Source organism: Lissotriton helveticus, chromosome 4_1 (assembly GCF_964261635.1).
Source record: "Lissotriton helveticus chromosome 4_1, aLisHel1.1, whole genome shotgun sequence".
NCBI classification, from domain to species: domain Eukaryota; kingdom Metazoa; phylum Chordata; class Amphibia; order Caudata; family Salamandridae; genus Lissotriton; species Lissotriton helveticus.
Window position 1 is genome coordinate 497,594,098 of NC_136063.1, and position 12,509 is coordinate 497,606,606.

General features: G+C 41.4%; 1 protein-coding gene across 2 annotated transcripts in view; it reads right to left on the bottom strand.

Moving 5' to 3' along the window:
- The window catches only part of RALYL (RALY RNA binding protein like), a 1,751,515-nt gene that overhangs the window by 195,064 nt on the left and 1,543,942 nt on the right, over nucleotides 1-12,509 (bottom strand). For both annotated transcript variants that reach the window (XM_078687094.1, XM_078687095.1), the window contains one exon: nucleotides 10,219-10,266. In XM_078687094.1, coding sequence (XP_078543220.1) covers nucleotides 10,219-10,266 — 48 coding nt within the window. The remainder of the gene's footprint in view (nucleotides 1-10,218; nucleotides 10,267-12,509) is intronic.

Genomic DNA, 12,509 nt, shown 5'->3' on the forward strand with positions numbered 1-12,509 from the left:
ATGTGTCTCTCTCCCATCAATTACGTCACACTGTGCAACTATTCTACAAGTATGTTGGTACTAGTTGAGAAAAGGATCCCCTTTCACTATGCCCACCAATTAATTATTACCAAATCTGGGATCAGATTAGTACAAGGTGGGGATGATATTCGCCTTTTCCCAGTAGGCTTAAAGAAATAATCATGTCTAGGTTGGTGTTTTTGTCCTGTGTGGGTTGTAATGTTTTTTATGTCTATATATGTGGTTTGGTTTATGTATATGTCTTTTGATTGGGCTTTTATATTAATTGGTCTTCAGCCCTGATGAAGTTCCCGCGCTTGAGAACGAAACGCGTTGGCTGAGCTGTTTTGTTGTAATAAGGAATTACACATGAAAATAAAGAACATGAATAAAGGTTATTGAAAAACTACTACGTCTACCTTGACTTCATCACCTAAAACACCTGCTATTGCTTTAAGGATTAAGGATATGGAGAACAGGGGCATCGCACAATGGCGGGTGCCGGAGTGTATGCAGGACACTTTACAAAAAATAAAACTAGCGTGAGGTGCAGATTGGAAAGTCCGCCATTGGGCTCTGTTCTTATGCCGTCAATTGAGAACTGTGTTTCCATCTTTAGGCATGTCACTTCCTAATCATCAACATCATGCGTTTAAGTCTAATCAGTTTAACTGAAGCCAACAAACACTTCAACAGTGAATGCATTAAGGGGTATGCGGCTAGTTTTGACGGCGCACCAGGGAGCCATGGCGCACAGATTGGGAACCACTGGCGTAGGTGAACCTGCAGGATTGTGATCTCGCGAGGATGGGTTCAAAACAAAGAGAAAACATTTATTTCCTGAAGCATGGCATTTCCAGCTCAAACTGCCCTGTACAGTGCATGAAAACGTGTACACACGTGTGGCACACACCCTACTTTTTGGGGCTTCCTGAAACTCTGCATATACCATTTATTCGAGGCACTCTAGGGCGCACCTCCTAGGTCGCTCACGATCATGAGGCTGATAGTGCTACTGTTTATTTTATACACCTCCACTCTACCTCTGATGCCACGTAGGTGTTAAGTCAAAACACTAGTTCTGCTCAGAAATTGCTGACACCAATAGTGCACCATGGACACTTTGGTGCCAAGCTAGTGCTCTATAAATAACAAACAGCTTCAGTCTGCTACACTTACTCTTAAAAGTGGCCATTGGAGATTTAAAACTGCTGCAGCATATACCATAAAAATATACTAAGGACTTGCCTAGATTTATCTGTCCGCTATTACCACCTGCCTTACCTCGAGAAAGCGCTTGAATACCCCAGGTCTGAGCGTCATTTAAATAATGTATACACAAATAACACCCTCTCCCAGAAGCATGCAGCTAGTTCTGGAACTATGCAAGGAAACAAAACTGTGCTAAGCCATTCTAATAAACAAGTTTTATTTAATTGAAATTTGAAGCAAAGAACGTTAGCAGTTACACAACATGGAAATGTCTCACACTACTAGTAGGTGAAATTGCTGCTGGCCTTGAAGACTGATGATGTAATTGAAATTCTCGGTCTCTGCACTCCGGCTAGATGAAGAAAATATGGCGGCTGCGTCACGACTGGCTGCGGGCTACCAAATATTACACAACGCTTGTGCAAAATCCTTCTGGAATGCAAGGCGTCCACTTCCAGCATTCAGGAAGGTGAGTGAGCGCCTTCTTGGATAATCAGACATTGCAGCTATGGAAGGAAGATGCTGTAGGGTGCACTTCGTGCGGGGGGCACTAGTCCAACGCAGTATTTTTATTTAATGCGATTTTATATAGTGCGAACATTACCCGAAGGTGTCAGAGCGCTTTACAAAAGAACCAGTTGCATTACATAAGGACTTTGGATTACACGAGTTACATAAGAGATACAAACAGGAAAAATTTGCAAATGTACAAGTTGTAAAGTCACACAACGAAGAGATACACACAGAAAACAAATTGCAAATGTACAAGTTGTAAAGTCACTCAAGGAAGAGATACAAACGGATAAACTCTAAACTCATAGGAATGGTAGTAAGTACAAAGGTCTACTACATATACTAGTGGTTAGAGTTATACATAAATATATAGAGAGAGGTGGGGGGGGGAGATTGGCGAGAGAGGGACCTTAGGGGGGAGAAAGAGATAAGGCAGTATGAGCATGGAAAGGCTCCAATGAGAGCTGATGACGTGGCCGATCTGTGCTGGAGGGTCAGGGCCGCCTTTAGTGCTGATGGCATACATTTATGTGACAGAATATAAAATAACAATATTCTTTAAGTCGCAAAGAGCACAGGAGCAGAGAACTAAATTAGTGCATTTGACAGGTCACTGTGCACTCCTAGATGCACACGCCAAGAACTCGACCAACACACTTTACAGGAGTATTCTGCTTTTGAACCAGTCTGCGTTGAAGTGCTGTCTGCACCGGGTCAAAGTCATTGAAAGAGAAAGGCTTATTTACATGTGAAGTAAGGAGAAGAGGTAGTTCTGGTTCTGATATAGGTCTAAAATGGCACAGTCCTTACAAATGACCAATCACAGGGACGAAGGACCAGCGGATGTAAGAGAAGCGGGGTGCCATGAGTCTATTCACTAACACATGATTATTGCAAGAGCTGCTACATAAAAGTATTTGAATCAACTAGCTAGACATGAAGGCAAGTTCCTATTGGATATTAAAACAATACAAGCAAAGAACAGACTGAGGTAGGTGTGTTGATCCCTCTCTGAGGGACTGGAAAGTAGCCAAAGAGTCAATATTTTTTTACTGTATACCTGATCTGTTGCAGTGATTCATTTACACAATCTCTAATCAGCAGCTTTGCTGCTGGGCTGCTTGGCCTTCTTTGGTGGTGTTTAACAGGGCTTCTGGGAGCTCATTTGTATGGACGCGTGTTGTTGATTCATCGAGGAAACTTCAAGCTGGAAGGCTTGTTATGTGACACAAAGGATGGAAAAGTTATACATTACACATCAACATTGCAGAATGGCGTCACTTGTTCATTTCATTGCTGAAATGATTGTTAGGATGGCACCTTCCCTTCTTCTGTCGGGCATTTGCAGTCTTGCCCTGTGCCTATTAGTGCCTGCAGTGCGGTCCGACCTCCTCTCTGAAAAGCCAGATGCTCTTTTGATTAGCTTCAAGCAGTCAACAGTTTTGCTCTTGCTCTGCCTTGTCTGCAAGAACACGCGGTGCCCTTTTTGAGAGCACCATCAGGTCAACATGTTCCGCTTTGTTTGCAGTGGAGACAGTGCTTTGAAACCAACAAATGCTGAGGATCAACCATTCTAGCACTTCCACTTAAATGCTTTGACAGGAGGCTGATATTCTTTGGCGCCAGTGGATCAAACGACCACAGCCGCTCAGCGATACTTACTCAGTCATGCTTCTGTAAGGCTCTCTTTTGTGGCATCTTCCAGGTACAGCTTGTTCCTCATGCTGGTGATCAATGCCTAGGTTGCTGCTAGAAGCAGTTAGATTAATTCTATGTAGAAATATTGGCATAACCCCATGCCAGCTTTAATATAGCCTTAAGGGTGGTCCTTAGGATGTAAAGACCTGTTTACTGCCTGCAGTTTCTATAAATAAGCTGTAAAGTAATGAGAAATTAAGGCTAAATTGGAAAAAAATAGTATCTCAATCCATAACAAGCTTTATTCCCATAGTGAGTCCCCTATCAACGTTGATCTTCTGCTGCCTGTCTAGCAGTTGAATATTCCTGGTGTTGAACGTAACAGAGAGCTGTTCTCTTCCTGGTCATCTCCTCTTAATGCGTACCATCAACGTGATGGCACCGTTTTAGGAGTATTTAGCAGCAGCCAGAAGATTCTGATTGTGGAAAGCTGTGCAAGCTAGCACCTTAGCTGCGATGGAACGTCCAGCTCCAGTGCTGGACGTTCCATTGCGCAGGTGCAGTTGGAACGTTCAACGGCAGACGGCAGCACTACGGAGGTAGTGGTGCCGTCGGCCGTTGGTCGTGCGCAGCACTTATGAGGTTAAGCCTCTGGACTTTACCTTGGAAGTTGCACAGAAGGGAGCGAAGGTTGGTAGAAGTTAAAAATAAACAAAAGTAGGGACCACTGCAGAAAAATCAGAAGTAGATCTTGCATCACAGTGAATGGCCCACTACGGACACAGAGCGAAATACAGAGCTCATAGAAGTGACCAGTCCCTGATGGTTTTCTGCAACCAAGTGTAGTAGTAGAAATAATAACAATGAGAAATTATTGTCTATAATATGAAATAGTAGAAATAATAACAATGATAAATTATTGCCTATAATATGAACACTCCATGCGTGCAATAAAACAACCACAAAACTGTTGCAAAGATAAACTGGCTTCGAAAGGTAGCATGATTTATGACACAAACTGCTATATGGTGTGTATTTGAAGATTTGATCTGCTGTAGACCAGCCTTCCAGAAAAGTCAGGCACTTGTAGTTACGCTGCCTTTTACATTCATCCAGTTGGTGTCCAGAAATGATGGCGATCCCATAGCTGGCAAAGATGTACATGGTTTGATCACACTTGGAGGACAGGGATCTGGGAGACTCAAACAATATAATTAAGGTTACCGACTGTAAAGGATTTATTTGCAAACATCTTACCGGGCTAAGGTACAGGATTAGAACAAGAGTAGCTTACAATTCTGTATTAAACCCTATAGCCATCGGAAAAACCCATGTGAAGATGAACGTCATCAGTGCTGCAACAAGGTAGTCAATAACTTTAATACAAGCAATGAAAATATTCCTCCACTACCGCCCTCCTCCGATTGTGGGGATACTGAGATCATATAAAGTCCTATGTTGTTGATCCAATGATCACTCCTTGCTATTCAGTTCTGTTGGTCGTGCTACTCCCATTGTTGATGACAGCCTAGACAGTGCTTGGACGATTTGAAGACAATGTTATAGAGGGCTTTGACAAAGAAGGTTTAAGATAAAATGAGCAAATGTTGCAGTTTAAGGCCCAGTGGAACACTAGCATTAGCAAAAACTGGATATAATTTAAAGACAGCTAGCAGAATGATTTGGAGGTTCCAAAATTAGAATATTCAAACAAATATAGTCAAATGGCGTTGTTTAGAGCACAATAAGTGGGGAATATTGGCAGAATTTTAACTTAAGTAATATTTAGGAGTGGGTGGTCCATATTCTGCAAACACATCTAAAGAATTATTGTGGCAAATTGTGCCTTTTAAGTCTCTTTGCCCAGCAACCTAGAACAAAACTACACAGAATTTAAAGTTGGAGGATTTGAGGATCTCCTCAAAGACAGTTTTGCAAATAATTATTTTCAGTATAAAAACACCAGTCTAAACTGAAAAGAATGTAAAACAATTTTACAGCAGATTTACAGGAACTTGATAAGGAATGTTGAGCTAAATTGTGCAGTTTAAAATAAACCAGGGATGTAACATGAGTCAGAACTGGAAATGATTTAAATGTGCCACATTCCAGTAGCCCATGTTGTGAATTAGGCATTTCAAATGTCATTGTCCAAAAATATTGTGAAAAATACGTGAAGAAATTGCACTGATTTTATATGACATTGGTTAAATAGGAATACCGAGAATGTGAGGTGATTTAAAAACTATTTGTTTGGTTGTTAAGAAGTCTTCTATCAAGCAATATTCAGGAAAACGCGACGTATATGACAGATTTTGAAGCAAACTTGACTTGCAAAAGTACTCACATTCGACAGAAACTAGATTTTACTTCACACTGGACCTTAGGGGCCTTCTGCAGAGGCCGGTGAAGCCAAAATTACATGTATCCCTATTTCTATTCGGACATATTGACAGTTTCCAACAATGTCTACTCAATTCAACCAGTATCCTACCAATTTAGTATGGCCCAACCTTGCTGTTAAAAGTGCCTCACTGAAGCTAGTGCTGGTCAGAAAAGTGATGTACCCAAAGTAATGCTTCCCAGTTTACCTAAGCCACATTCCACAGGAATGTCTTGTATGACATGCCTCAAAAAAGCACCCTGACTTTCCCACCAGGAAGACTTTGCATGTCGTTTGCACCGAGTTCTCTCCAGTACCGCAACATCAGAAGACAGAACATCCGTTCACCTTTTTCCTTCATTCAGTCAATGCCCAGGATATGCCATCCCCATGCAAGGCACACCAGTCAGAATAACTATGCAGAGAAGACCAAAGAAAACACATTTTCAGAAACGATAGTTCATACACTCAATAGTCTATTGAACTGCTGCTGCTCTGGAAAAGAGAGGCATCTGCTCTTAACCTTCCCTACATAAGCAATGCATATTTTTTTCCAGTAGTCTTTTCTTTTTCTTTCCACATCAAGAGAAATAGTTTAAACAATGGACGGGGATAACATTAGCATCACAAATCTTTTGTATGGGAATTACTGAGAAGTCATTGACGACTCACGAAGGGTATACTCTTCGTTACAATACAATTTACAGATCACCAGTGTAGTCATATTGAGGAAAACACGAGTGCTCCTCGGCTACTTTTTGGTTGAATTGTGGTGTTGGCCAAACTTTGTGCACCGATAACAATCTGGGGTCCCTTAAATATTATCTGCTTGGTTTTGAGACTGAGTTTTAATGTAATATATTTTATTAATCCCTTTATTAATAATATAGCAGGTTAACAACAACAATCAATATATTCCATTAGGAATTTTCAGTAATATGGATCCCTAATTTTGGGGCCCATTATGATTGCGGATAATACGCATCCTCCGGGCCGGCGGAAGCCACCGCCGGGCCGGAGGATGCGGATTATCCGCTGCGGACTGAAGAAATACCCCCCGTCAGATTAGGATGGCGGGGGGATATTTTTTCAGTCCGCAGCTTTTCCGCCGCTTTTCCGCCGCGGTCGCCTTCCGACCGCGGCGGGAAAGCTCTAACATGTCTGGCGGTGTCTATCAGACACCGCCAGGTATATTAGGATGTCTGCGGTACTATACCTTTCCACTGCGGCATTTCCGCTGTGGAAAGGCATACGGACTTTTGTTTGGGGGCCCGTTGCGGGCCCCCAGGGGTGAAGGGGGGGTGGGGTTTGCACATGGGGGGTACCTGCCTTTGCGTGCACGAAGCGGCAGGCACCACGCGGTGCCTGCCGCTTCGTGCATGCAAAGGTAAACATGCATTTTTTAACCTTGCGGTGGGTGCTGCTTGAAGCAGCATCCGCCGCGATGTTAAAGGTAGGGGATGTGACCGCCAGGGTGGCGGTCACATCCTAATTGCCATGGAGGGACCGTCGCTGCCCATGCGGACGGTCCCTCTTCTTCGTGGGTGGCGGACGGACGCAAGTCCGTCCGCCATCATAATAGGGCCTTTAATTTCCTATATCGAATTACAATATTTAAAATGTTCATAGCAATATATTAGATTTCATCTCTCTTTCTAATGATCCTATATTACCTATCAGTCGATTGGCTTAAAAGTGTATTATGTAGCTCAGGTCAAGCACCTTCCTCTGGACATAAAAAATAGAATGTGCTTACATTTTAAATTACCTGGACTATGTTCCAAACTCGCACCCCTCCTTTAATTAGTTTTTTAAATTATATATGTTATTCCGGTTTTCCACCTGTGCTGACCAGGAATCTGCAAGGTCTCCAATATTGCACTTTGAATTCCTAGTGCTGTATGCGGGTAGTGGCTCCCCACTTACCTGTTCAGGTTCTGCTTCAAAATACTTGATGAAATATCAATGAATACTCTTCAAACAATAACAAGTCTTTGTGGGCCACATGTATCAACATTTGGAAAAGCGATGACCTAATTGTGATTTTCAGCTAATTCCAATTAGGTAATCGCTATTCCAAATGTACGAAACTCCAAGAATTTCATTTAGCAATTCGGAAGGGGGTTGCAAATCGGCCCACCTCATTAATATTAATGAGGTAGGTTGCAATTTGCGGCCCCCTAGAAATCGCTAAAATCACAGGGATGGTGGCTTGCTGGGGTCAGTCACCACTTTTCAATGAATCTTTTTTTTTTAAATGCAGACCGTTTTCCTTAAAGGAAAATTAGTTGCATTTAAAAAAGAAAAATTAAAAGTTTTCTTTTCATTTTTTAACAGCATGCAGTGGGCAATGGGACTACCGATTGCTCTTAAAATAACTTTTCACCACCATTCCCCAATAGGGGAAGGGGTCCCTTGGGGAACCCTTCCTATTTGCGAATGGGTAACCACCAACTTGAAGTTGGTGGTAAATAGTGAATGTTTTGCGACCACATTCACGGTCACAAAACATTCATACATACCGCTGTGGTTCGGCATTTGGAAGGGACGCCCTAAACACGCGCCTTCCAAATTGCTAACCCATTTTGTGAATCTGTAACAGGTTAAAGAATCACAAAATAGGGTTTGAAACATGGAAAAAGGCGTTTTTGCGTTTGCAAATGGCCCTGTTCTGTGAATCGGCCCCTTTGCAAATTTAAAATTGCCTGATACATGTGGCCCTGTGTTGTATATTCAGAAAAATCTTATATTAGATATTTGCAGTCAAAACCCTGTAATGGATTCCAGTATTGATGCTTGTTACTCAATCAGTGGTTGATTAACAAGCCTCAATAGTGGAATCCATTATGGATGTTAAGTGCGACCCAGGCAGGCAAGTGGGAATCCACTACCAGCATACAGCCTACATTTTAAATTAAACACATGTGATACTCATCCCCAACCAAAAGGGTATTCTTGTGGTCCACCACCGATTATTGCGGATTCTTTGATGTCAAGTTGCCGTTAAAATGGTCTGCTTCATCTTTGACATACGGTAAACATAGCTTGCCAACAAATATATAGATACATCATATATGGTCATTATAAAGATAGATAAAACCTAATAAATGATCACAAACAGTTTTAATGTTCACATTTTATACGAGAAAATACATCTCTTGTTAAAATGGGTATGACTCACCTCTGGCATTCCTCTTTTTTCAACTTCCAAGCTTCACCCTACATTCTAGAGTCAGTAACCTAGTTCGTATGGGACACAATGATTACCATAGCAGGCAAGGTGGGTACTGCAACACTGCCAGAGCACTCACTGAACATGCCTTATTAATCCCCTTCTACCGGGCAGGGACACCTGGAGCAGATGAGAGCCTGTCCAGAGGCTACAAACTTGTCTGGACCTTGACAGTGTAGCGGGTATCAATATTCTATAGTTCATACTGTTGCATGTTGATGCAAACAAACGATATTGTGGTGCACCACCCTCAATCCATGATATTCCTTTCCCATAACAGCTTTTTGGAGTGTTGCTGAGTAGCCAAAAGACCACTTCAGTGCTGTATCCCGAGTCATGAGCCTGCTGTGCTACTTGCTTCTACAGGGTCATCTGGCGGACATATACCTCTGGGCAAGGATACTGGTGATCTGGTAAATCATCACAGTTTAGCCATCAAGGTAGAGGACCTTTGATGTCAAGTAAGGATGCTCAGGGGGCACAGTGGTTATCCTCCATTCACCTTTGGTAGACGGTGGCAATAACACAAAATAAGCAGGGCAGGAATGTAGTTTCTACTCCGTGCTCTTATCCTGCCCCTCAGCAATGAATGGGAGGCTGCTGGGTGTCTAAAGTTGAGACACAGGTCCCTCCTCTATGATTATGACGGTAAAGGTGTGTAATGTCAATTGGGTAACACATTTGCCATTTTGTTAAATCAATGTATTTAAAATGGGAATGCAAGTTATCTTAAAATATTATTTACTGAGCACGACCATTGGATGAAAAAGTACATTCATTTTCAGAAGCAAGGCAAAGAACAACTTCAGGGCTTGGACTTTTGGTACCTTAGGTTATGTAATATATTGCTGTATTCCTCGTTTGGTAATAGGTCTAAGTCAGAAAACTGTAGGTACTATCTTGAACCACCACTTTGCTGCCTTTAAGTACTGCCTTGGCCTGGAACGGTGCTTCTTTCTGGGCAAGGCTTTTATTGCAAGTTTAGTCTAAGTATTTGCGTCTAAGAAATAAATATTTAAAATCTTTAATGAGCATGAAAAAAGATCTTTTCTGTGCCACTGGAAAGAACATTTATTTTTTACCATCTAATGAATGGGCTTCTTCTATATAAAACCGACCTGATCGACATTATGCAAAACAGAAGCAAAACAAGATTTGTAAAAATCACATTACGCATTCTCAAACTAACAAAATACAGAAATTGTTAGGACATGCAGAAATGAAATAAACCTACACATACCGGCTATAGAAATCATCCCGGTAGTATTCATAATCAATGTCATAGCCACTGTGGAAATAAAACAAAAAGCAATAATGAGCCGCAGTCAGAAAAATGACATTAATTTGCGTCTTTGTAAGATTATAATGGCAATATAACTGCACACTCAGGGATATATTGTGCGCCTATTTTCCTCATTGCCGCTCTGTAGCTACAAATGCATGCAAATGGGCTCGCTGATGGGTAATTTCCGAGCCTGCTGTAATGTCACATCAAACAACCATTATAGGCCTGAGAATATGAACTAATGAGTAGCCGAGTCAGCGCTGCAGAGCGACGGCAGAAGGCGGCCGCAGTCACACAGCGGCCAGTTCGGTAATTTGCTGCAGGGAGCAAATGTTCAAAGAGCTTAGATTGCCTCTCCTTCTCTAAGGTAATGAACAGAAATGTAAGCAAAACACCTATTAGAGCAGAGACAATTGTTTTCATTTAACAAGAAGCAAAGATTTGCACATGTAGGCGTTATTTGGCATTGCATGCATTAACATATTTACTTCTTAAAACTCAAACAGACGATGCATTCTGAGTTTTGTACTTTTTTAAACTAAAGTAGAACTTTGCACAGGCTTCTGGTGGTTCAAGTGCTTTAGTATGGAGTATAGAAGGCACATTTCATTCCACCATTCTTAATATTTCTTCATAGACATCTGGTACCCAAATCACAAAATGTGCCCCTGCGGGCATGCCCCGCAAGTCCTGAATTATAAAATCAGCATCCGCTGATACTCATGCGGTCTGTTCGGTAGGCTTTCTGCAGTAAAAAAAAGGGTAAGGCAGGGAAAAAGGGTGGAAGGGGTGGGGGTGTTCCCGGGATTAAAATAAATGTTCCTACAAGGAAGGAGATGAACACTGAATAAAGCATAATTTTGATGCCCACCAGATACCTTCCCACACCTTAAAACGATGAAAATCCACATATTACCACATTATCTCTCATTCCAACATGTGACATGCGAATGAGGCAATAATACTGTGCATGTATGGCATCAGGGAGTTGGAGTTAGATGTGCGCATGAAAGTCTACAATCTCTGTAAATTTCATTACGTATGCTGTGAAATAGCTTGTGAATTCTCCAGAAGTTAATAATCTACCTCCACTGTAGGAGGAATATGAGTACATTTCTAGATTGCCTAAATATATTGATGAATTAGCTTCTCCAGTCTAAATACGATTATCAAATCAAATTATTTTAATTTACTAAAACATGACTCTGTTTGGCCTTATAAGAGCTGAATCGCTTGCTAACAAAAGAAAAGTTACAGTAAATACAACACCTGTAAAGTAGACTAGTAGAACACAAAGAATGTGATTTCCTTGTTATTAGCAATTGTTAACTTCCAACTTTGACTCATAAACCCCTTCTTTTTGAAGGAGCTGTGTCCAGTGAGCACACTCACTGCTATCAAAATTTGGCAGTCATCAGACAAGCAGTCCAGTCATTATGGGTCTTTTCTGCATTTTTATCACACCCTATCACAGCTGTCCTTACACGTATTGCACGCATACATTTGGAATTAGGCGCATATGCCTGGCTTACTGACCAGTGTGGTTCTTCTAATTTTGTCCCTCAACAACTCTTATTGTCCATGCTCACCACTGCAGTGATTATGTCGTCTATCATTTGTGGACTGCCTACAGCCGACCACTGAACCGAAAGTAGAAGAGATACACGTCGCAAAAAAACTGCAAAATCACCATACACTTGAAAAGATTATATATTTTTGTAAGTAATTTTTTTATCTAGGTGAAAACGAAAATATTTTTTAGTTTTACAATATTGTAAAACTAATGTATATTTTTACAAGACATGGATGAAATCTCAAATATGCAAAAATAGAAAAAAATGCAGTGAGACATTTGGAAGTACTGTAGTACAGTTACTTCAGACAAATAGGGTTTACAGTCGAACTTCTGGAAACATTGTTGGAGATTGGTAAGAATACAACTAGTTATTACGTGTGAATCTCTCCCAAGCCCAGTATTTCTATACTGTGATCCTCTTCGTCGCTTATTGTCACTACAAGGCTAGTCCGTACACTTCGGTTTTTGCTCTCTTTAAATACAGGTCCTGCTCTCATGCTAGCTCTTATCAAAGTCTGGGCCTCTGAGCACCCAAGGAAGTGCTTCTGTTATTGTTATGTTCCATATAGGTATCCTGATATAGGCCCGGGTAATATCATACGCCTTCACCTACATTACCTCCCTTACACTACACAGTAACAAACCTTTTAGGATTGAACCTTTACCTAGC